Source organism: Balaenoptera physalus, assembly GCF_965194825.1.
Source record: "Balaenoptera physalus genome assembly, chromosome: 14".
NCBI classification, from domain to species: Eukaryota; Metazoa; Chordata; class Mammalia; order Artiodactyla; family Balaenopteridae; genus Balaenoptera; species Balaenoptera physalus.
In genome coordinates, this window is record NC_138893.1 from 47,627,384 (window position 1) to 47,650,054 (window position 22,671).

A 22,671-nucleotide genomic window follows, 5' to 3' on the forward strand; every position below is an offset into this window, starting at 1 on the left:
AGGAAAACATGGGGAAGGCTGAGAAAAAGAAGTGGTCCAGTTTGTCTGGAGCATCGAGTGTTATGCAGGAATAGTGGGGAACAAAGGGACATCTATCTGATACCATATCTGACCCTGAATGTCTGACTAAGGCATTTATACTTAATTCAGCTGACAGTGGACTGACATCAACTCCTGCATGGGGATGTACCCCAGTTGGAATTGTGCTTGGGGAGATTAATTATCCATAGTTCAGGGAAGCACAATCCTAGAAGCGGGTGGCTATATGTAGCAGGCACCTAGACTAGGCCAGGAGTCATAGCAACCTGGACTCTAGTGGCAGTTGGATTGGAAAGAAGAGACTGCTGGGGTGAATAGTCTTTGGAGGAAACGACAGTATGTGTCTTAGCATCTGGCAAAATGCCAAGCATATAGTGTTCAGTAAGTAAAAGTCTGATACATGTCTCTGAGCCTTTGATCTTGTAGTTCTTGCGGTTTATCTACATAAAAGGTAATATGCTTTTTGTTACTTTCCCCAGGACAATATTTTATTAATAACAAATTTCTTATAGATCAATTTTTCTTTTTACTTTTTTAAGTCCACTGTGTTTTATTTACTGAGGTATAAATTTATGTACCATAAAATGTACAGATCTTAAGTATACAGCTTAATAATAATATAGTTTTTGTCTTTTTTCTTTCTGACCCCTTAAAATCTCTGATAATTGCTTTCCTAAAAAAGAAAATATATTAACTATATAATTCCACAATGTTACTTCCATAGATCTGATGATACAGAACCTTAAAAAAAAAAAAAACTTGTGTGATTTACATCAGTAGTCATTGCAAAGCAGCTTTTATTCTTCATTGTTTGAGAAGCATAGCACATATCCTGATAGGAAGTTGATTTGTGGAAAGAAGAATTACAAAGAAATGAATAGTCCTAGGAAAGCAAGTGAGATTAATTACTCTGTACAGCACTTTTAATTACGTGTCACCTGTTTTACCTTGTTTTTCTTTTCCAAAGTTGGAAGAAATTTTGTCAGTCCAGTCACCATGGCATATCAGAAGGGAGGCGTACTTGCTTCTGGAATTGTAATGTATTTTTTTCTTCAAAATTAATTGCTTTAAAGAAAATATACAAACATCTGAAGCTAACACAACGTTGTAAATTAACTATACTTCAATTAAAAAATAGTTAAAAACTTATTTCAAATAGAGAAAAAAAGAAAATATACAATTTCCATTTGCTGCCATTTACTATGATAAGCCATAATTTGGGATGTCAAGTTCTGTCAGATTATTAATTAAAATTCTGTTTTGGGGAGATGTTTATTGTAAAACTTTTTATTATGAAGAATTTCAAATATATACAAAATTACAGATAACAGTATAATGATCTATCATATGTCTATCTTATTGCAAATAAGCAAAAACAGGATTAAAAAATCCAACCCCCCAAACACACACACACACACACACACACACACACACACACACACACGAAGGAGTCGAGTCTTACAGAGTTCACCAGCCAGTAAGTGGTGAAGCTGGGACTTGAACCCAGGTGTGGCAAACTCCAAAGTTCTTGCTCTCATTTATTAGGGCACATAGCCTCAGTAAGTATGAAAAGAGGTCAGACCAGGTTACATTTCCATGTGGTTGTAATCAATGCTAAGGTTTGGAGCCGACCTACACTAAAATCTCAGGTCTACTGGTAGCCGTCCCAGAACACTGTTAGCTTTGTGTCTTCTTTTGCCACAGATCACATCTCCAGGAACCGAAGGGCAGCTAGGCAATGATGTCAGAATGAGAGATGTAGCTCCACCAACAAGAAACAATCTGGAGCTCATTAACCTACATGTAGCTTGTAATCTCCTCTCCCCAACCTTGCAACGGACTACTTCCTCCTACATTTAGTCTGCATTTGTCCTTCTCAAGGCCACCCTTGGTGTGTTTTTTTAACCTAGTTTAAAGGAGAGATTGGAGCATCTGCTCTGGTGAGGGATGGAGAATGATGATGGGCTTGGAGAAAGCACCTTGCACATTTCTTCCCCCAGGTCTCAAGTCTGAACCCAGCCGTCTCACAAATGCCTACTCTTAGTTATTATGGGGTCTAATCTAGAAATGATGGGTGAATTTGCCAAAGCCTTTTCATTACTGTAAAAATAACTTAAGTTTTTCTTGAGAGTAGTTAAATTAACCTAAAGCTGTTTACAACTAACTGGTCAACATTTAACCAACCCTTTTTTACTGGATACTTGCCCTGTTTCTATCACTGTGTGAAAAACTAGAAAAGAAAATACAAAGGAAATAAACAGCACACTCCCTACCTTTGAGTCATTTAGCGACTTAGGAAATGCACATAATGATGATTATACATACATTAAGGCTAAGGTCTTTGAAGTAAGGAGACTTCTGGATACCAGCCACACGATAAACTCTGCCTCATCTGCCCCACCTCCTATATAATGAAGAATGTGGTAAGAAGATAAATGCTAAAGAAGTTCAAAGAAAGGAGAGATCAGTAAAATTTTAGGTAGTTGAAAAATGTGTCACAAAAGAGATAAAATTGAAAATTGACCAGGAAACATGGTTAAAAGTTGGCTAAATAAAGGTAAGAAGCCAGGGCATTCTAGATAATGTAAACATAGATGATGATTCCAAAAATGAATAGTAGATGGTAATCAATAATTCTTAGCTTGTTTGATGAGGAAAGTATATTGAATACTATGCATTGATCAAGACTAATTTTCTTCATTTATCTCATTGTTTTTGGTCTCTAGGATGGCTTTGTGTATTCTTTTCTTATTAAAGATACAAATTACAAAGTAGAGGATTTTCTTGAGGTTGAAGGGCCTGTGGAACATTTGATGTTTTCTCCCAGTTACAGAATGTTGCTGATTCAGACAGACAAGGTATGCTAGATGGTGGTTTCTTGACATGAAATTTCAGATATTATTATTATCATCATTGCATGACAGGAATGAAGGGCAGAGTGTGTTGCAGAATGATACAGTACTAGTCAGGACTCTTTAGCTTGCAAATGAAAAAATACCCAATTTAAAAGACCTAAATAACAGAGGGATGTTTGTTTGTTTTTGTGTGTATAACTGAAAGCAAGCAAGGAATTGATATAAATCCAAGAGCTCCCATGATGCTGCATGCCTTGTTTTTCTGCCATATCTTGGCTCTGTTTCCTCTCTGCTTCCTCCTTTTCTATGCAGACTCACCCCTGTGGTGTCAAGAGAGCCTTCTGCAACTCCAATTTTGTATTTTTATCCTCTTGGTGACCCTGGTAGAAAGATACCAGTTGGAAAAAAATGTCCTGGAATCTAGACTCATTGTACTAACTTGGGTCACCTCTCTACCCCTGGGTGAAGTACTATGTCCAGAGGGATTCTAAACTCTCATTGACCAGGCATAAGTCACATGTCTACCCTTGGACCCTGGGTAGAGTCAATCCACCCAAACATGAACTGAGACTGGGGTCATGGGTGGTTCTCTAAGGAAAACACAGGTTCTGTAAGAGAAGAAGGGAGGGAAATAAATACAGGATAAAATCAAATGCCCACCTGAATTATACTGTTGGGAAGACTCCTAGGTCAGGATATATTAGTTTATATTGTTAGGCAATGATTTTAGATGAATTACAAGTAAAGTTCAATGATTTTCTGCCTAAAAGAAATTTAAATTTAAATATGGAAAGACTTAAGTTTCTGTAATTACCAGAAGTTAAACTGTGCTAATGATGTTTTAATAAATGACAAATTTAAAATATCTATGGAGAACAGGAAACAATTAAAAAGTAACAAAACAGAAGGGAGAAAGACACAAATAGAAGTTCTAAAAAAGAAAAATATACTAACAAAGAAAAAATTAAATGAATATGTCTGACAGAAGACTGGAGAATCAATGAACTGGAAGATAGATCAGAAGAAGTTGTCCAGAATGAACCCAAGAGACAAAAGTATGGGAAATACAGAAGGGAGGGTAAGAGAAATGAATGATACAGTGAAAAGATCTAACATGTATTTGATTGGAATCCCAAAGAGGAGAGAGAGTGAGACACAGGTAATATTTAAAGAGATATTTTCCAGAACTGATTAAAGACATGAATTTACAGCTTCAAGAGGCCCAGTGAATCCCAAGCAGGAAAGATATACACACTTAAACTTAACAAAGTGAAATTTTTGAAAACCAAAGACAAAGAGAAAATCTTAAAAGCAGTCAGAGAAAAAAACAGATTATTTCAAAGGACTTTCAGTTACACTAACAGCTGACTACTCTGGCAATAATGTAAGTAAGAAAGAGTGGAATGAGATCTTCCATGTAGTGCAGGGGTCAGGAAACTTTGGACCCATGGGCCAAAACCAGCCTGCTGCTTGTTTTTGTAAATAAAGTTTTACTGGAACACAGTCAGACCCACTTGTTTATGTATTGTCTATGGCTGCTTTCACACTACAATGGTAGAATTAAGTAGTTGTGAGAGACCACGTGGCCTGCAAAGCCTAGTATATTTACTAGCTGTCCTTTTATAGAAAAAGTTTGCTGACCCCTGATTTAGTGAACTAAGGTTACTACCACCCAGAATTCTATACTCAGGGAAAATACTTTTCAGTACAGGGGTAAAAAAAGACTTTCTAGACACTCCAGAATTGAGAGTTTGTTAGCACATCATCACTAGAGAAAATTCTAAAGAATGTACTTCAGGCAGAAGGAAAATGACCCCAGGTGGAAGGACTGTGATGCAAAAAGAATGAAGAGCAGTAGTAAATGTGTAGAGAAATGTAAGTGAACACTGACTGTATAAAACAGCACAAATAATTCAAAGTTGGGTTTAAAAATAACATTGAATTAAAATTCCAGACAACAATAATGTAAGTTGGAGGGAAAGGAGTAAATGGAATAATGTATTTCAAGTTTATTTTATTGCCTGGGAGGAGAGTAAATGTTTTAAGTAACTTCTGATATTTATAAGTTAAGTATGCATGTTCTGACTGCTAAGGTAACCATAAAGAACTGAAACATCAGATGAAATTTCCACATCATAGAGGGGGGAAGTGAAATGTTAAAAAAAAAAACAACCCAGGGGCTTCCCTGGTGGCGCAGTGGTTGAGAGTCTGCCTGCCAATGCACGGGACACAGGTTCGAGCCCTGGTCTGGGAAGATCCCACATGCCGCAGAGCGGCTGGGCCCCGTGAGCCACAATTACTGAGCCTGCGCGTCTGGAGCCTGTGCTCCGCAGCGAGAGAGGCCGCGATAGTGAGAGGCCCGCGTGCCGCGATGAAGAGTGGCCCCCACTTGCCACAACTAGAGAGAGCCCTAGCACAGAAACGAAGACCCAACACAGCCATAAAAAAAAAAAAAAAAAAAAAAAATCCAAAACAAGGTAAGAAAAGAGAGAAAGAGAAACACAAAACAAGTGAGAAAATAGAAAGCATAAATTAAAATGTAATGTTTAATCTCAAATATACTAGTAATTACAATTAAAGCTAAACAGAATAGTTGGTCTAGTTAAAAGGCAAAGATTACCATATTTGATTAAAAAAAAATCCAAACCTAACTCTGCACTGTTTTCAAGTGACATATCTAAAGCATAAGATTGAAAGTAAATTTTTAAAAATACAGTAACATTGAAAGTAAATTAAAAATTGGAAGTAAATTTAGAAAATGGGAAAAGATATATCATGCAAACATTAACCAAAAGAAAGCCTTTGGAGATATGTTAATATTAGGCAAAAAAGACTTATAGGCAAAAATCATTACTAAGAATAAATGGGCTTATTTTAGAATAGTAAAAGGTTAAGTTCACTAGGAATACATAAACTTTTAAAATATATATGTACCAAATAAAATAGCCTCAAAATATATAAAGCAAAACATGACAAAATGACAAGGAAAAACAAAATCATGATCTCAGTAGGAGATTTTAATATACTTTTCTCGGTACATGATAGAATAGACTATGTGTACTCAACATAGCAGCCAAAGTGAGCAAAGCATCTCTCTCTACAACTCAGAGCCCTCCAGTGATTCCCCATGTTATTCTGAGTAAAAGCCAAAATCTTCACTATGCTTTACAAGGCCCTTCATGATGTGGACTCCATTCCCCACACTGGCCTTATTTCCCATGACTCTTCTTCTTATTCACCCTGCTTCAGTCATGCTGGTCATCATGCCGCTTGCTTATACGCACCAGGCATGCTCCTCCCTCAGAGTGTTTGCACTGGCTGTTCCTTCTGTCTGGAATACGTTTCCCACAGAATCCACATGAATCCCTTCCTCATTTCCTTCAAGTCTTTTCTCTAAACACACCTTCTCTGTAAAGCCTTTCTTGGACACTCAGTTTAGAATTTCACCCTCTTATTTTGCCATGTCATATCCTCTTTCCCTGCTTTATTTTTTTCTTCTTACAATTATTGCTCTTTAACTTACAATATATATTATTTAGATATCTTATTCATTGACCAAATTCCCCAGTAGAATGTAAGCTCCATAAGGGCAGGGAACTTTTCTCCATTTTGTCCTCTGATGCAGCCCCAGCATCCAGAGCTGTGTCGGGCACAGTGTATCCACTCAATATTTGTTGAAGGAATTAATGAAAGGTAAATGAATGAAAGGTAAAATCAGTAAACACCTACCAAATTTTAGACTTTACAGAGTTGTATTTTTTAGATAAACAGGAACAAAAATATTCATGTTTAACTGAAGTAAACTTGAAGAACTTGTGATCAGTTGAAAGCAGACTTCTTATTGCTAGTTAAATAAACATACTGTATTACAGTTATTTGGCAGGGATGCATAATGTACAGGATAGATTTTTTGGAGAGGTGAATTTGGAACCTGAGAATGATAAACAAGTCATAAGTAACCGCTTCAGACACACCTCTACAGTTTTCACAAATGTACATTTAAAAGTTTTTGTTAGTGCCCACCATGGTCTAGTATGTGATAGAAGTTAGTTCATCTTAACAACTTTTCTGGTTTTCTACATTTTCCAAATTTTCTGCATAAATAGACATTATTTTTAAAGTCAGGAAAAAGTGCTTTGTTATGTATTGTAATCTTAAAAAAATGCTTGGAAATGGAGAAAAGAAAGTCCTATTTATTGATTATTTTAATTGAGGAATGAATGAATGAATCAATAAACATTTATATTTTAAGCTCCTCAAGGTCAGGGCCTTACTGAGTTTATCTCTACTTTCCCACTACCTTTTCTCACACAGTGCCTTGTTCACAGTAAGCATTTAATAACTATTTGTTGAACTGAACACACAACAATTGCATTATTTTTTTCTTTTTTGGTATATTTATAGGGATCTATTTATATTTACACTTTTGATGAGGAGCCAACCTTTGAAAAACTCCTAGCAGCTTGTGATGGGAAATTTCAGGCAACAGACTTTATCACACCTGGAAATGAATACTGCATGGTAAGGAATATTGTATTGTTTCACAGTAGGATTTACGGGTAAGATTTTGGAAGTTCATGTGCAACCTGTTGTAAATCCCTGCATTGGGATTGGGAGCACAAAGTCTTAACCACTGGACCACCAGGGAAGTCCCCCGAGGGTACTCTTGAAGATGTGGTAGAAATGCCAACCACTTCCATCATCAAATCTACTCCCCAGTTAGAATGACATTGTCATATTGTGACTTCATAATATTAAGTCTCTGAACATGACCAAAGCAATGAAAATCTTAGGAGCCATCCTGTTTGTTTTTATTTTTTAAACTTTTTATTTTATACTGGAGTATAGTTAACAATGTTGTGATAGTTTCAGGTGTACAGTAAAGTGATTCAGTTATACATATACATGTATCTGTTCTTTTTCAAATTCTTTTCCCACTTAGGTTGCTACATGATATTGAGCAGAGTTCCCTGTAGGAGCCATCCTGTTTGTATTCACCATCCAGGCTTTCCAAGCCAGATCGTTAAACACATTCATTGCTAATGAGTTGTCAACACTTATTAAACTATTAGTGTTTACCCTCTCAGAGTGATGCAGCCCGATCTGAAAATGAAAATGAAATAATTGCCATGCACAAAACATGTATTCAGTCTACTTAGGAAAAAAAAAATCTTCCCTCTACATGCAGAAAATAAATTTTTTTTCTGGTGTTTAACTGCTTACTTTTAGTTGATCTCAAGAAACATATTTCGCTTTTCATATGATTCATCAACAAATCCATTAAGATGTTGGGAGTTCTAGCAAATAAGAAAACACATAGACTCTGGAATAGGTAACACTTAAGGTTTCTTCCAATCTTCAGATTCTGATTAAGTGATTTTTCTTCCAGATGTTCTCTGATAAGAATTATGTCTGTTTTTAGGGTTGTTTCAACTCAATAAAAAAGTTTAATACAAGATTTTCATGTTTAGGATTTAGATACTTGATCCACAGTATCATGTTACCCACTCCCTAGTATTCAAGAAACAGAATTTAAATTGTATCACATTGCAGTTACTTTAAGCTGCTTTCAGTCTTGATCCTGTGAAAGAGTAAAAATTATCTGTAAAAATGAATATGAACTTTGGGTTTCCAGTCCAGCATGTAAAGAACCTCACAACAAGAAAAAAGCTGAATTGGGCTTCCCTGGTGGTGCAGTGGTTAAGAACCCACCTGCCAATGCAGGAGACACAGGTTCGAGCCCTGGTCGGGGAAGACCCCACATGCCGTGGAGCAACTAAGCCCGTGCACCACAGCTATTGAGCCTGCGCTCTAGAGCCTGCGAGCCACAACTACTGAAGCCCGTGTGCCTAGAGCCCGTGCTCCACAACAAGAGAAGCCACTGCAATGAGAAGCCCGCGTACCGCAATGAAGAGTAGTCCCCACTCGCTGCAACTAGAGAAAGCCCGTGCACAGCAACAAAGACCCAATGCAGCCAAAAATAAATAAATTAATTAATATATCTTTTAAAAAAAAGAAAAAAGCTGAATAAATTTAAAATCAACAATTCCTCTTAGACCCATCAGAGAATTGAGGTCATAGGGAAAACCACTCCCCCCAAAATTATAGAGACAGACAGGCAGATGCAAAGAATTACAGCTTACTGGAGCAGATGCCCAGAAGTAGAAACCACCACTGGAGCCAGTACCCAGGGGGATTACAACTGGAGAAACTGCACATCTCAGACCAAAACAAGGACACCAGAGGAAATTTTAGTTTCTGACACATTCAGCTACAGCAAACAGTAAATACAGTCTAACTCCTAGCCAGATAAACATAAAACCTCACACTACAGCCTATTTAATTCATATTCTTTTACCCAGTACATCATGTCCAGCTTTGAACAAAAATTATAAGGCATACTAAAAGACAACAACAGAAGAGACAGAGCAAGCATCAGAACTAGACTCAGATATGACAGACATGTTGTAATTATCAGGCCAGAAATTTAAAACAAACTATGATTAATATACTAGGGATTCTTATGGAAACAGTGGACAACATGAAAGAATGACTGGATAATATGAGCAGAGATATGGAAACTCTAAGAAAGAAAAAAAGAAATATTAGAAATAAAAAGCACTGTAACAGAAATGAAGAATGCCTTTGGTGGGCTCATCAATAGACTGAATATTGCAAAGGAAAGAATCAATAAGCTTAAAGAAATGTCAGTAGAACCTTCCAACACTGAAATGCAAAGAGAAAAAAGAATGAAAAAGAAAGAACAGAATATCCAAGAACATGGGACAATTATAAATGGTATAACATACACATAATAGGAATACCAGAAGGAGAAGAAAGAAAGGAAGGAACAGAGGAAATGTTTCAACTAATAATAGCTGAGAATTTTTCAAAATTAATGACATCCAGGAAGCTCAGAGAACACTAGCGGAATAAATACCAAAAAATCTACACCAAAGCTTGTTATATTCAAATGATAGAAAATCTAAAACAAAGTAAAAATTTTGAAAAAAATCCAAAGGGAAAAAAAAAACCTTACCCTTGCAGAAACAAAGATAAGAATCACAGTGGTCTGCTCTTCAGAAATCATGTAAGCAAAAGTAGAGTGAATATCTAAAGTGTTGAAAGAAAAAAAAAAAACAACAAACCCAGGATTCTATATCCAGCAAAATTATCCTTCAAAAGTGAAGAAAAAAATATTTTCTCAGACAAATAAAAATTGAGGGAATTTGTCACTAGCAGAACTGCCTTGCAAGGAATGTTAAAAGAAATTTTTCAGAGAGACAGACCAGCAGGCAGAAGATCAAAATCATAGGTGAATTGAACAATACCATCAATCAACTGGATCTAATTGACATCTATAGACTACCTCATCAAATGATAGCATAATATACATTCTTCTCAAGCTCACATGAATTATCCACCAAAATAGATCACATTCTTGGTCATAAAACATACCTTAACCATTTAAAAGAAATACGTTCTCAGGAGAGCCTACCATCAAGCCTCTTAGATAGCCTCAACCACCAGAGGGCAGAGAGCAGAAGCAAGAAAAACTACAATCCTGCAGCCTGCGGACCAAAAACCACAGTTACAGAAAGATAGAGAAGATGAAAAGGCAGAGGGCTATATACCAGATGAAGGAACAAGAAAAAACCCCAGAAAAACAACTAAATGAAGTGGAGATAGGCAACCTTCCAGAGAAAGAATTCAGAATAATGATAGTGAAGATGATCCAGGACCTCGGAATAAGAATGGAGGCAAAGATTGAGAAGATGCAAGAAATGATTAACAAAGACCTAGAAGAATTAAAGAACAAACAAACAGAGATGACCAATACAATAACTGAAATGAAAACTACACTAGAAAGAATCAATAGCAGAATAACTGAGGCAGAAGAACGGATAAGTGACCTGGAAGACAGAATGGTGGAATTCACTGCTGCGGAACAGACTAAAGAAAAAAGAATGAAAAGAAATGAAGACAGCCTAAGAGACCTCTGGGACAACATTAAACGCAACAACATTCGCATTATAGGGGTCGCAGAAGGAGAAGAGAGAGAGAAAGGACCAGAGAAAATATTTGAAGAGGTTATAGTCGAAAACTTCCCTAACATGGGAAAGGAGATAGCCACCCAAGTCCAGGAAGCGCAGAGAGTCCCATACAGAATAAACCCAAGGAGAAACACGCCGAGACACATAGTAATCAAAGTGGCAAAAATTAAAGACAAAGAAAAATTATTGAAAGCAGCAAGGGAAAAACGACAAATAACATACAAGGGAACTCCCATAAGGTTAACAGCTGATTTCTCAGCAGAAACTCTACAAGCCAGAAGGGAGTGGCATGATATACTTAAAGTGATGAAAGGGAAGAACCTACAACCAAGATTACTCTACCCGGCAAGGATCTCATTTAGATTTGATGGAGAAATCAAAAGCTTTACAGACAAGCAAAAGCTAAGAGAATTCAGCACCACCAAACCAGCTCTACAACAAATGCTAAAGGAACTTCTCTAAGTGGGAAACACAAGAGAAGAAAAGGACCTACAAAAACAAACCCAAAACAATTAAGAAAATGGTCATAGGAACATATATATCGATAATTACCTTAAACGTGAATGGATTAAACGCCCCAACCAAAAGACGTAGACTGGCTGAATGGATACAAAAACAGGACCCATATATATGCTGTCTACAAGAGACCCACTTTAGGCCTAGGGACGCATACAGACTGAAAGTTAGGGGATGGAAAAAGATATTCCATGCAAATGGAAATCAAAAGAAAGCTGGAGTAGCTATACTCATATCAGATAAAATAGACTTTAAAATAAAGAATGTTACAAGAGACAAGGAAGGACACTACATAATGATCCAGGGATCAATCCAAGAAGAAGATATAACAATTATAAATATATATGCACCCAACATAGGAGCACCTCAATACATAAGGCAACTGCTAACAGCTATAAAAGAGGAAATCGACAGTAACACAATAATAGTGGGGGACTTTAACACTTCACTTACACCAATGGACAGATCATCCAAAATGAAAATAAATAAGGAAACAGAAGCTTTAAATGACACAATAGACCAGATAGATTTAATTGATATATATAGGACATTCCATCCAAAAACAGCAGATTACACATTCTTCTCAAGTGCGCACGGAACATTCTCCAGGATAGATCACATCTTGGGTCACAAATCAAGCCTCAGTAAATTTAAGAAAATTGAAATCATACCAAGCATCTTTTCTGACCACAACGCTATGAGATTAGAAATGAATTACAGGGAAAAAAACGTAAAAAAGACAAACACATGGAGGCTAAACAATACGTTACTAAATAACCAAAAGATCACTGAAGAAATCAAAGAGGAAATAAAAAAATACCTAGAGACAAATGACAATGAAAACACGACGACCCAAAACCTATGGGATGCAGCAAAAGCGGTTCTAAGAGGGAAGTTTATAGCTATACAAGCCTACCTAAAGAAACAAGAAAAATCTCAAGTAAACAATCTAACCTTACACCTAAAGAAACTAGAGAAAGAAGAACAAACAAAACCCAAAGTTAGCAGAAGGAAAGAAATCATAAAGATCAGAGCAGAAATAAATGAGATAGAAACAAAGAAAACAATAGCAAAGATCAATAAAACTAAAAGTTGGTTCTTTGAGAAGATAAACAAAATTGATAAGCCATTAGCCAGACTCATCAAGAAAAAGAGGGAGAGGACTCAAATCAATAAAATCAGAAATGAAAAAGGAGAAGTTACAACAGACACTGCAGAAATACAAAACATCCTAAGAGACTACTATAAGCAACTTTATGCCAATAAAATGGACAACCTGGAAGAAATGGACAAATTCTTAGAAAGGTATAACCTTCCAAGACTGAATCAGGAAGAAACAGAAAATATGAACAGACCAATCACAAGTAATGAAATTGAAACTGTGATTAAAAATCTTCCAACAAACAAAAGTCCAGGACCAGATGGCTTCACAGGTGAATTCTATCAAACATTTAGAGAAGAGCTAACACCCATCCTTCTCAAACTCTTCCAAAAAATTGCAGAGGAAGGAACACTCCCAAACTCATTCTATGAGGCCACCATCACCCTGATACCAAAACCAGACAAAGACACTACAAAAAAAGAAAATTACAGACCAATATCACTGATGAATATAGATGCAAAAATCCTCAACAAAATACTAGCAAACAGAATCCAACAACACATTAAAAGGATCATACACCACGATCAAGTGGGATTTATCCCCGGGATGCAAGGATTCTTCAATATACGCAAATCAATCAATGTGATACACCATATTAACAAACTGAAGAATAAAAACCATATGATCATCTCAACAGATGCAGAAAAAGCTTTTGACAAAATTCAACACCCATTTATGATAAAAACTCTCCAGAAAGTGGGCATAGAGGGAACCTACCTCAACATAATAAAGGCCATATATGACAAACCCACAGCAAACATCATTCTCAATGGTGAAAAACTGAAAGCATTTCCTCTAAGATCAGGAACGAGACAAGGATGTCCACTCTCACCACTATTATTCAACATAGTTCTGGAAGTCCTAGCCACGGCAATCAGAGAAGAAAAAGAAATAAAAGGAATACAAATTGGAAAAGAGGAAGTAAAACTGTCACTGTTTGCGGATGACATGATACTATACATAGAGAATCCTAAAACTGCCACCAGAAAACTGCTAGAGCTAATTAATGAATATGGTAAAGTTGCAGGATACAAAATTAATGCACAGAAATCTCTTGCATTCCTATACACTAATGATGAAAAATCTGAAAGAGAAATTATGGAAACACTCCCATTTACCATTGCAACAAAAAGAATAAAATACCTAGGAATAAACCTACCTAGGGAGACAAAAGACCTGTATGCAGAAAACTATAAGACACTGATGAAAGAAATTAAAGATGATACCAACAGATGGAGAGATATACCATGTTCTTGGATTGGAAGAATCAACATTGTGAAAATGAGTATACTACCCAAAGCAATCTACAGATTCAATGCAATCCCTATCAAATTACCAATGGCATTTTTTACGGAGCTAGAACAAATCATCTTAAAATTTGTATGGAGACACAAAAGACCCCGAATAGCCAAAGCAGTCTTGAGGCAAAAAAATGGAGCTGGAGGAATCAGACTCCCTGACTTCAGACTATACTACAAAGCTACAGTAATCAAGACAATATGGTACTGGCACAAAAACAGAAACATAGATCAATGGAACAAGATAGAAAGCCCAGAGATTAACCCACGCACCTATGGTCAACTAATCTATGACAAAGGAGGCAAAGATATACAATGGAGAAAAGACAGTCTCTTCAATAAGTGGTGCTGGGAAAACTGGACAGCTACATGTAAAAGAATGAAATTAGAATACTCCCTAACACCATACACAAAAATAAACTCAAAATGGATTAGAGACCTAAATATAAGACTGGACACTATAAAACTCTTAGAGGAAAACATAGGAAGAACACTCTTTGACATAAATCACAGCAAGATCTTTTTTGATCCACCTCCTAGAGTAATGGAAATAAAAACAAAAATAAACAAGTGGGACCTAATGAAACTTCAAAGCTTTTGCACAGCAAAGGAAACCATAAACAAGACGAAAAGACAACCCTCAGAATGGGAGAAAATATTTGCAAATGAATCAAAGGACAAAGGATTAATCTCCAAAATATATAAACAGCTCATTCAGCTCAATATCAAAGAAACAAACACCCCAATCCAAAAATGGGCAGAAGACCTAAATAGACATTTCTCCAAAGAAGACATACAGACGGCCACGAAGCACATGAAAAGCTGCTCAACATCACTAATTATTAGAGAAATGCAAATCAAAACTACAATGAGGTATCACCTCACTCCTGTTAGAATGGGGATCATCAGAAAATCTACAAACAACAAATGCTGGAGAGGGTGTGGAGAAAAGGGAACCCTCTTGCACTGTTGGTGGGAATGTAAATTGATACAGCCACTCTGGAGAACAATATGGAGGTTCCTTAAAAAACTAAAAATAGAATTACCATATGACCCAGCAATCCCACTACTGGGCATATACCCAGAGAAAACCGTAATTCAAAAAGACACATGCACCCGAATGTTCATTGCAGCACTATTTACAATAGCCAGGTCATGGAAGCAACCTAAATGCCCATCAACAGACGAATGGATAAAGAAGATGTGGTACATATATACAATGGAATATTACTCAGCCATAAAAAGGAACGAAATTGAGTCATTTGTTGAGACGTGGATGGATCTAGAGACTGTCATACAGAGTGAAGTAAGTCAGAAAGAGAAAAACAAATATCATATATTAATGCATGTATGTGGAACCTAGAAAAATGATACAGATGAGCCAGTTTGCAGGGCAGAAGTTGAGACACAGATGTAGAGAATGGACATATGGACACCAAGGGGGGAAAACTGCGGTGAGGTGGGGATGGTGGTGTGCTGAATTGGGCGATTGGGATTGGCACGTATACACTGATATGTATAAAATTGATGCCTAATAAGAACCTGCAGTATAAAAAAACAAACAAAACAACTAATACTAAACTTTCATTGGGTTATTTGTATGGAAATATGTTAATATAAATGTTTCAGACATTACATGAAATTCCTAAAAATCTTATATTTGTATTTGTATGGAAATATGTATGGAAATATGTTAATATAAACGTTTCAGACATTACATGAAAAAAAAAAAAAAAAAAAAGAAATACGTTCTCAGGCTACATGGAATTAAAGTAGAAGTAAATAACAGAAAGGTAGCTGGAAACTGCCCCCACCTCAAAATAATTGGAGAGTAAACAACACACTTCTAATAACACATGGCTCAAAGAAGTCTTAAGAGTAATTAAAAATTTGAACTAAATGAAAATGAATATACTACATATCAAGATTTACGGGATTTTGCAGTGAATACAGGGCTTAGAGGGAAATTTATAGCATTCAATGCATATATTAGAAAAGAAGAATGTTTAAGATCAATAATCTAAGCCCCCACTTTAGGAAATAGAAAAAAAAAAACCAAAATTAAATCCAAAGTAAGCAGAAGAAAAGAAATAATAAAAATGAGAGCAGAATGCAATGAAACTAAAAATAGGAAATCAGTAGAGAAAATCTAAGAAACCAAAAGCTGGTTCTTTAAAAAGATCAATAAAATTGATAAACTTCTAGCCAAGTTAATGAGGCAGTGGGGGGAAGAGGGAGAGAGAGAGAGAGGAGATACAAATTACTAACATCAGAAATGAAAATTAAAGAGGGGTCATTACTACTGACCCCAGGGACATTAAGAGGATAATAAAAGAATACAGTCATCCTTCAGTATCCATGGGGGATTGGTTACAGGACTCCCTGTGGATACCAAAATCCACGAATGCTCAAGTCCTTTATATAAAATGGCATAGTACAGTCAGCTCTCTGTATCTGCAGATGCAGAACCCACAGATACAGAGGGCCAACCATATTATGAACAACTCTATGCCTACAAATTTGATAATTAGATGAAATGGACCAATTCTTTGAAAGATACAATCTACCAAAACTCATACAAGGAGAAATAAATAATCTGAGCCTATATCTATTAAATAAATTGAATAAATAATTAATAATAACATTACAAAACAAAACCTCTCAGCAAACAACAAATAGTGGGTAACTTCTTCAATCTGATAAAGGACATCTTTAAAAAAAAAAAAAAACCTTAATGAAATCAACTGGAAGTCCTAGCTAATGCAATAAGACAAAAAAAAAAAAAAAAAAGGGGGTGGGGTGGGGAATAAAAGGTATTAAGATAGCGAGGGAAGAAATAAAACTTTGTTCTTAGATGACCTGATTGTCTATGTAGAAAATCCCAGAGAATCAATAAAAAATCCTTCTGGAGCTAAGTGATTATAACAAGGTTGCAGGGTACAAGTTTAATATACAAAAGTCAATTGCTTTCTTATACAAACAGTGAAGAATTGGAATTTGAAATTTAAAACACAATACCATTTATGTTAGCACTGAAAAAGTAAAGTAGGAATAAATCTAACAAAATATGTACAAGATATATATGAGAAAAACTATAAAACTCTGATGAAAGAAATCAAACACATCTAAATAAATGCATAAATGTTTCATGTACATGGGTAAGAAGACTCAGTATTATTAAGATGTCGATTCTTTCTAACTTGGTTTATAGATTCAATGCAATTCCGATCAACATTCCAGTAAATTATTTTGTGGATATCAATAAACTGCTTCTAGAACTTATTGATTCTAGAACTTACTGATTGTAGAATTGGTAGGACTAACACTACCCAATTTCAATATTTACTATAAAGCTACAGTAATCATTATTAACGCATGTATATGGAACCTAGAAAAATGGTACAGATGAGCCGGTTTGCAGGGCAGAAGCTGAGACACAGATGTAGAGAACGGACATATGGACACCAAGGGGGGAAATCTGTGGCGAGCTGGGGATGGTGGTGTGCTGAATTGGGCGATTGGGATTGACATGTATACACTGATGTGTATAAAATTGATGCCTAATAAGAACATGCAGTATAAAACAAACAAACAAACAAAACAACTAATACTAAACTTTCATTGGGTTATTTGTATGGAAATATGTTAATATAAATGTTTCAGACACTACATGAAATTTCTAAAAATCTTATATGTTCTGGTATAATGTTATAAGTCATAATCCTAGTTATTACTTTAAAATGTATATCTCAGAAATAACTAATTTTCTTGTCATCTGCATTATTATGAACTTTCATCAAATCTTTAACTGTGGTCATTTTTAAGTCTTTTGTCATTTACAGACAGTTCTGGGTGTACTCTGATGCTTTTGCAAATATGTTCCTATAAAAGGGTTTCATCTTCAAGAAATTCATGGAAAAGACTCTGACAAGTACAGGTTTCTGGTAACTGACTGTACTGCTGAACTGAATGAATAAGCATTTTCAGAACTCTAATGAAAAACTGATGAATTCATAAAAGTGCTAACAAAAGATCAAGATGAAAAAAACAATTAATTACATGGGACTGAGTGAACTGATGATGATGAGTATAATTTTTGTGACATTCTGTCTGAATTAAAAAAAAAAATCCCACAAGGACTCAGAGGCAAAAAACATACAAATCAATTTTCACTGCAAAGTAAAGGAGCTGTTACAGTGGAGGATTACTGGACTGAATGTCAATATTATGACATAGTATGAGTGTGTTTCATGTTTGGTAATTGCAATCATTGTTGCTTTTGTTGTAGTCATCCATGTACAATGCTTGGTGTCAGTCTATTTATCCCTTGTAAAAATAAAATACTGTGTGTGTGTGTGTGTGTGTGTGTGTGTGTGTGTGTGTGTGTGTGTGTGTAAAAAAATAAATAAATAAATAAATTACCCAAAAAAAGGAAAAAAAAAGCTACAGTAATCAAGACAGTATGGTATTCATGAGAGAACAGAAAAACAGATCAGTGGAACAGTGTCTAGAAATATAGTCAACTGACCTTTCACACATATGCAAAAGCAATTTAATTGAGAAAGCATAGTTTTTTTCAACAAATAGTGCAGGAGCAAATGGACATTCACATGGCAAAAAAAAAAATCTAGTCACAGATCTTACACCCTTTACAAAAAATTAACTCAAAATGGACTGTGGACCTAAATGTAAAATACGAAACTATAAAACTCCTAGGAGATAACATAAGAGAAAAATCTAAGTGACCTTGGGTTTGGTAATGCCTTTCTAGACACAACACCAAAAATGCAATCCATGAAAGAAAAAATTGATAAGCTGGACTTCATCAAAATTAAAGACTTCTGCTCTGCAAAAGACACTGTTAAGAGAAAGAAAAGACAAAGCACAGACTGGAAGAAAAATCTTTGCAAAACATATATTTGATAAAATACTGGTATCCAAAATATACAAAGAACTATTAAAACTCAACAATAAGAAAATAACCCCACTGAAAAATGGGAAAAAATATCTGAATAAACACCTTAACACAGAAGATATACAGGTGGCAAATAAGAATGATGAAAAGATGTTCAATGTTTTTCGTCATTAGAGAATTGCAAATTAAAACAATGCTACACACCTATTAGAATGTCTAGAATCCAAAACACTGACAATACAAAGTGCTAGTGAGGATATGGAGCAACAGAAACCCTCATTCACTACTGAGGCAAAATGGTACAGCCCCTTTGGAAGACAGTTGGCAGTTTCTACAAAATTAAACATACTCTTACCATATGATTCAGCAATTGGGGTTCTTAGTGTTTACCCACATTAGTTGAAATCTTATGCCCACACCAGAATCTGCACGTGAATGCTTATAGCATCTTTATTCATAATTGCCAAAACTTGGAAGCAATCGAGATGTCCTTCAATAAGAGAATGAATAAACAAACTGTGGTACATCCATACAATGGAATATTATTCAGTACTAAAAAGAAATGAGCTATAAAGCCATGAAAAGATATAGAGAAACCTTAAATGCATATTGCTATGTGAAAGAAGGCAATCTGAGAAAGCTGTATGGTTCCCTCTGTAAGACATTCTGGACAAGGCACAATTGTGGAGACACTAAAAAAAATCAATGGTTGCCAGAGGTTCACTGGGGAGGGAGGAAGGGATGAAGAGGTGAAGCATAGAGGATTTTTAGGGCAGTGAAACTATTCTGTATGATACTGTGATGGTGGTCACATGTCATCGTACGTTTGTCAAAACCCATAGAATGTATAACACAAAGAGTAAACCCTAAGGTAAACTATGGCTTTAGTCCATAACACTGTATCAGTATTGGCTCATCAATTCTAACAAATATACCACAATAGTGCAAGATGTTAGTAACAGGGAAAATTGTATGGATACTGGGAAGGGCAGGGAGGGAAGTGCAACTCTCTACTTCTGCTCAAATTTTCTGTAATCCTAAAACTGCTCTTAAAAGCAAAGTCTATTAATTTTTTAAAATACCAATTGTGATTTTCTATTTCTAGGCTTATTCGCTAGGAAATTCATTGAATTTCCAAGTAACTTATTTCAATTATGTTACACAGAAAAAAAACCCTTTATTTCACTTTTCTAATCCTAATTAGTTATTATGTGTTACTTCAATTGCATTAAAGGTAATAGTTAATATTTGTTCAAATCAGAAGTATTGATGTTGAAATTGTAAAGTAATTTTAATCCACATAAATAAAATGAAATTTTATACTAAATCATCAGATTGACATACTAGAAAGGAGTTTAGAACATACTCCCATAGCAAAGTCTTGTTTTCCATTTGAGTTTTCTTTTTCTTTCTTTTACAGACTCTCACACAGTCAGGAGAAGTTTGTGTTTGGGGTATAGAGGATGGTGCTTGTGTCAGCAGGATTTATCTGAATATCCCAGTAAGTGTGCCTTATAAATGAATTTAAAAATATATATATTGAATTCTACTCCAACCTACTTTTTCATATTCACATGTCAATAGTCTGTGGAAATACTCATTACAGAGGCCTTATTGCATTTTTACCTTATATGTTAGAGTAATTCTTGTGTATAAAGTATATTCCACAGCCCAGAGGGTGGAACATAAGATACTCTACTGGTGTATGGGAAAGAACAAGATTTTCTGTGGTGGCAGTTATTCCTGAAACCCTAATGGTTTATATCTCACTCAGGCTGTAAGTTCATTGTGGATTGACAGGTTCTCTGCTCCACACGGCCTTTCAGGGAACAAAGTCGACAGAGGCTCCACCAGCTAATAGCTCCTCAGTGCCATGGTATGGCAAGAGTGCTGGAAGGTCTTGAATTAGCAATTAAGCACTTTTACTAAAAAATGAAACATCTCCTTGGCTATAACTAGATAAATGGCCCCATCTAACCTCAACATGATCAGTTAGAAATGAAAGAAAGGGACTTCCCTGGTGGCGCAGTGGATAAGAATCCCGCCTGCCAATGCAGGGGGACATGGGTTCAAACCCTAGTCTGGGAAGATCCCACATGCCGCAGAGCAACTAAGCCCGTGTGCCACAACTGCTGAGCCAGCACTCTAGAGCCCGCGAGCCACAACTACTGAGCCCGCATGCCACAACTACTGGAGCCTGCGTGCCACAACTACTGAAGCCCGCGTGCCTAGAGCCCATGCTCCACAACAAGAGAAGCCACCACAATGAGAAGCTCGTGCACCGCGATGAACAGTAGCCCCGCTTGCCGAAACTAGAGGAAGCCCGCGTGCAGCAACAAAAAATAAATAAATTAAAACAAACAAACAAATGAAAGAAAAGTACCACTCTAACCAGCTTGAGCCAAAAATTAAAAAGTGGGGGTTATTGACTCAATCAACTATAAAGTATAGAGTTTGTCTGGGCTCATCTGTGGCTTGATCTAGCAACTCAAATGATATTACCAAGGATCTTGTTTTCCTCTCTGTCTGTATACTATGTCTTTAGTTTCATCTTAGGCTTCATTTAGTGGTACCCAAATGCCACAGGTATCAACGTCACGTCAGATCATCTGGGAAGAAAGCCTCCTACAGTGGGAGGAGGAAGAGAAGAGAAGTTTCTCCTTTTCAGAAGGCTTAGTAAATACCTCCTAATGTCTTAATAATAACCCTGAACTAATCACTGTAGACAGGGGGATGAGAAATGCTAACTGGCTTAAAATCAGCCATGGAAATGGGAGTCAGATCTGTTCCACTCAACACTGAAAATAGGGGGGAGATGGTTTCTCAATGGATATTCAAGAAATTTTCCAGAAGGAAGGTGTATTGATGCTGGGTGGCAAACCACAATTCCTTACCTAAACCTAACCCTAACCTACCATAAGGTGATACCATTCTTTCCACCACGTTCATGGTGCATTTTACATAAAATAATGTTTTTAAAAATATAAAAAGACCAAGAAAGAGTGGTAATGCTGTTTTTTCTTAAATTATCATTTTCTGTATTACACAGTTCTAGATGAGTTATGGATCTTGGTAGTAGGAAGGCAAGTTACAATCCTTCTCTGTTATAAATTAAAATCTCAGTTATAATACAAGATGAAGCATCATACCTCACATAAGAGGATTACAAAATGCAAAAGGATGCAAGAAGATTACAAGATGCATAAAATTCAATAAGATAAAAAACTCATCCTAAAAAGTAAAGATAAGAATTCTTACCTGAAAGAATATTTGTAGACTCCATAATCCATGTGACAAGGTTTATATGTATTCATTTCTGTTAGAATTACTAGAACTAGAAAAATCTTAAAGCTCATCTGATCACACCTCCTTTTACAGATGAGAGACGTACAGATGTTTAACAACCCACCCAAGGGTCTGTATAATCAGGACTTACCTTGCACTTCCTGGTTAAGGAGGGATATAGGTACCACCAAAAGGCCCTCTTTCTGCTTCAGATGTGTTCCCTTCCTCTGATCAGAAGGGAGAGATTCGGACGACTGTCACAGTTAATTAGACAACCCTTCATTGAGCTCCAAACCAGGCATTGTACACTCATGTAGTTCAGCTCTTACTGGGGAGAGTCAGTGGTTTCTCCTTACTGGAGGATACTGCTGCCCCATGGGGAAATGATAAGTGGATTGACCCAGCAGTGCTGAGGCCAGATCTCCCTGCCTGTGCCGGGGACTGTGTTCCCCGTGAACATTTTAGGCAGTGGTCCTTAGAGAACCCTACTCGGCGTCATGATGGCAGGATGCCTGAACACTACTAGCTTCCCCTGATGGTGCCTGCT

At 36.2% G+C, this 22,671-nt stretch overlaps 1 protein-coding gene across 11 annotated transcripts in view; it reads left to right on the plus strand.

Moving 5' to 3' along the window:
- Positions 1-22,671, plus strand: part of CFAP43 (cilia and flagella associated protein 43) — a 123,493-nt gene that overhangs the window by 36,574 nt on the left and 64,248 nt on the right. For all 11 annotated transcript variants that reach the window (XR_014253453.1, XM_082425056.1, XM_082425058.1 and 8 more), the window contains 4 exons: positions 1,007-1,074; positions 2,766-2,897; positions 7,299-7,415; positions 20,260-20,340. Coding sequence is in view for 10 of the 11 variants with exons in the window: in XM_082425056.1 (XP_082281182.1) it covers positions 1,007-1,074; positions 2,766-2,897; positions 7,299-7,415; positions 20,260-20,340 (398 nt within the window). In the remaining variant the exon portion in view is untranslated. The remainder of the gene's footprint in view (positions 1-1,006; positions 1,075-2,765; positions 2,898-7,298; positions 7,416-20,259; positions 20,341-22,671) is intronic.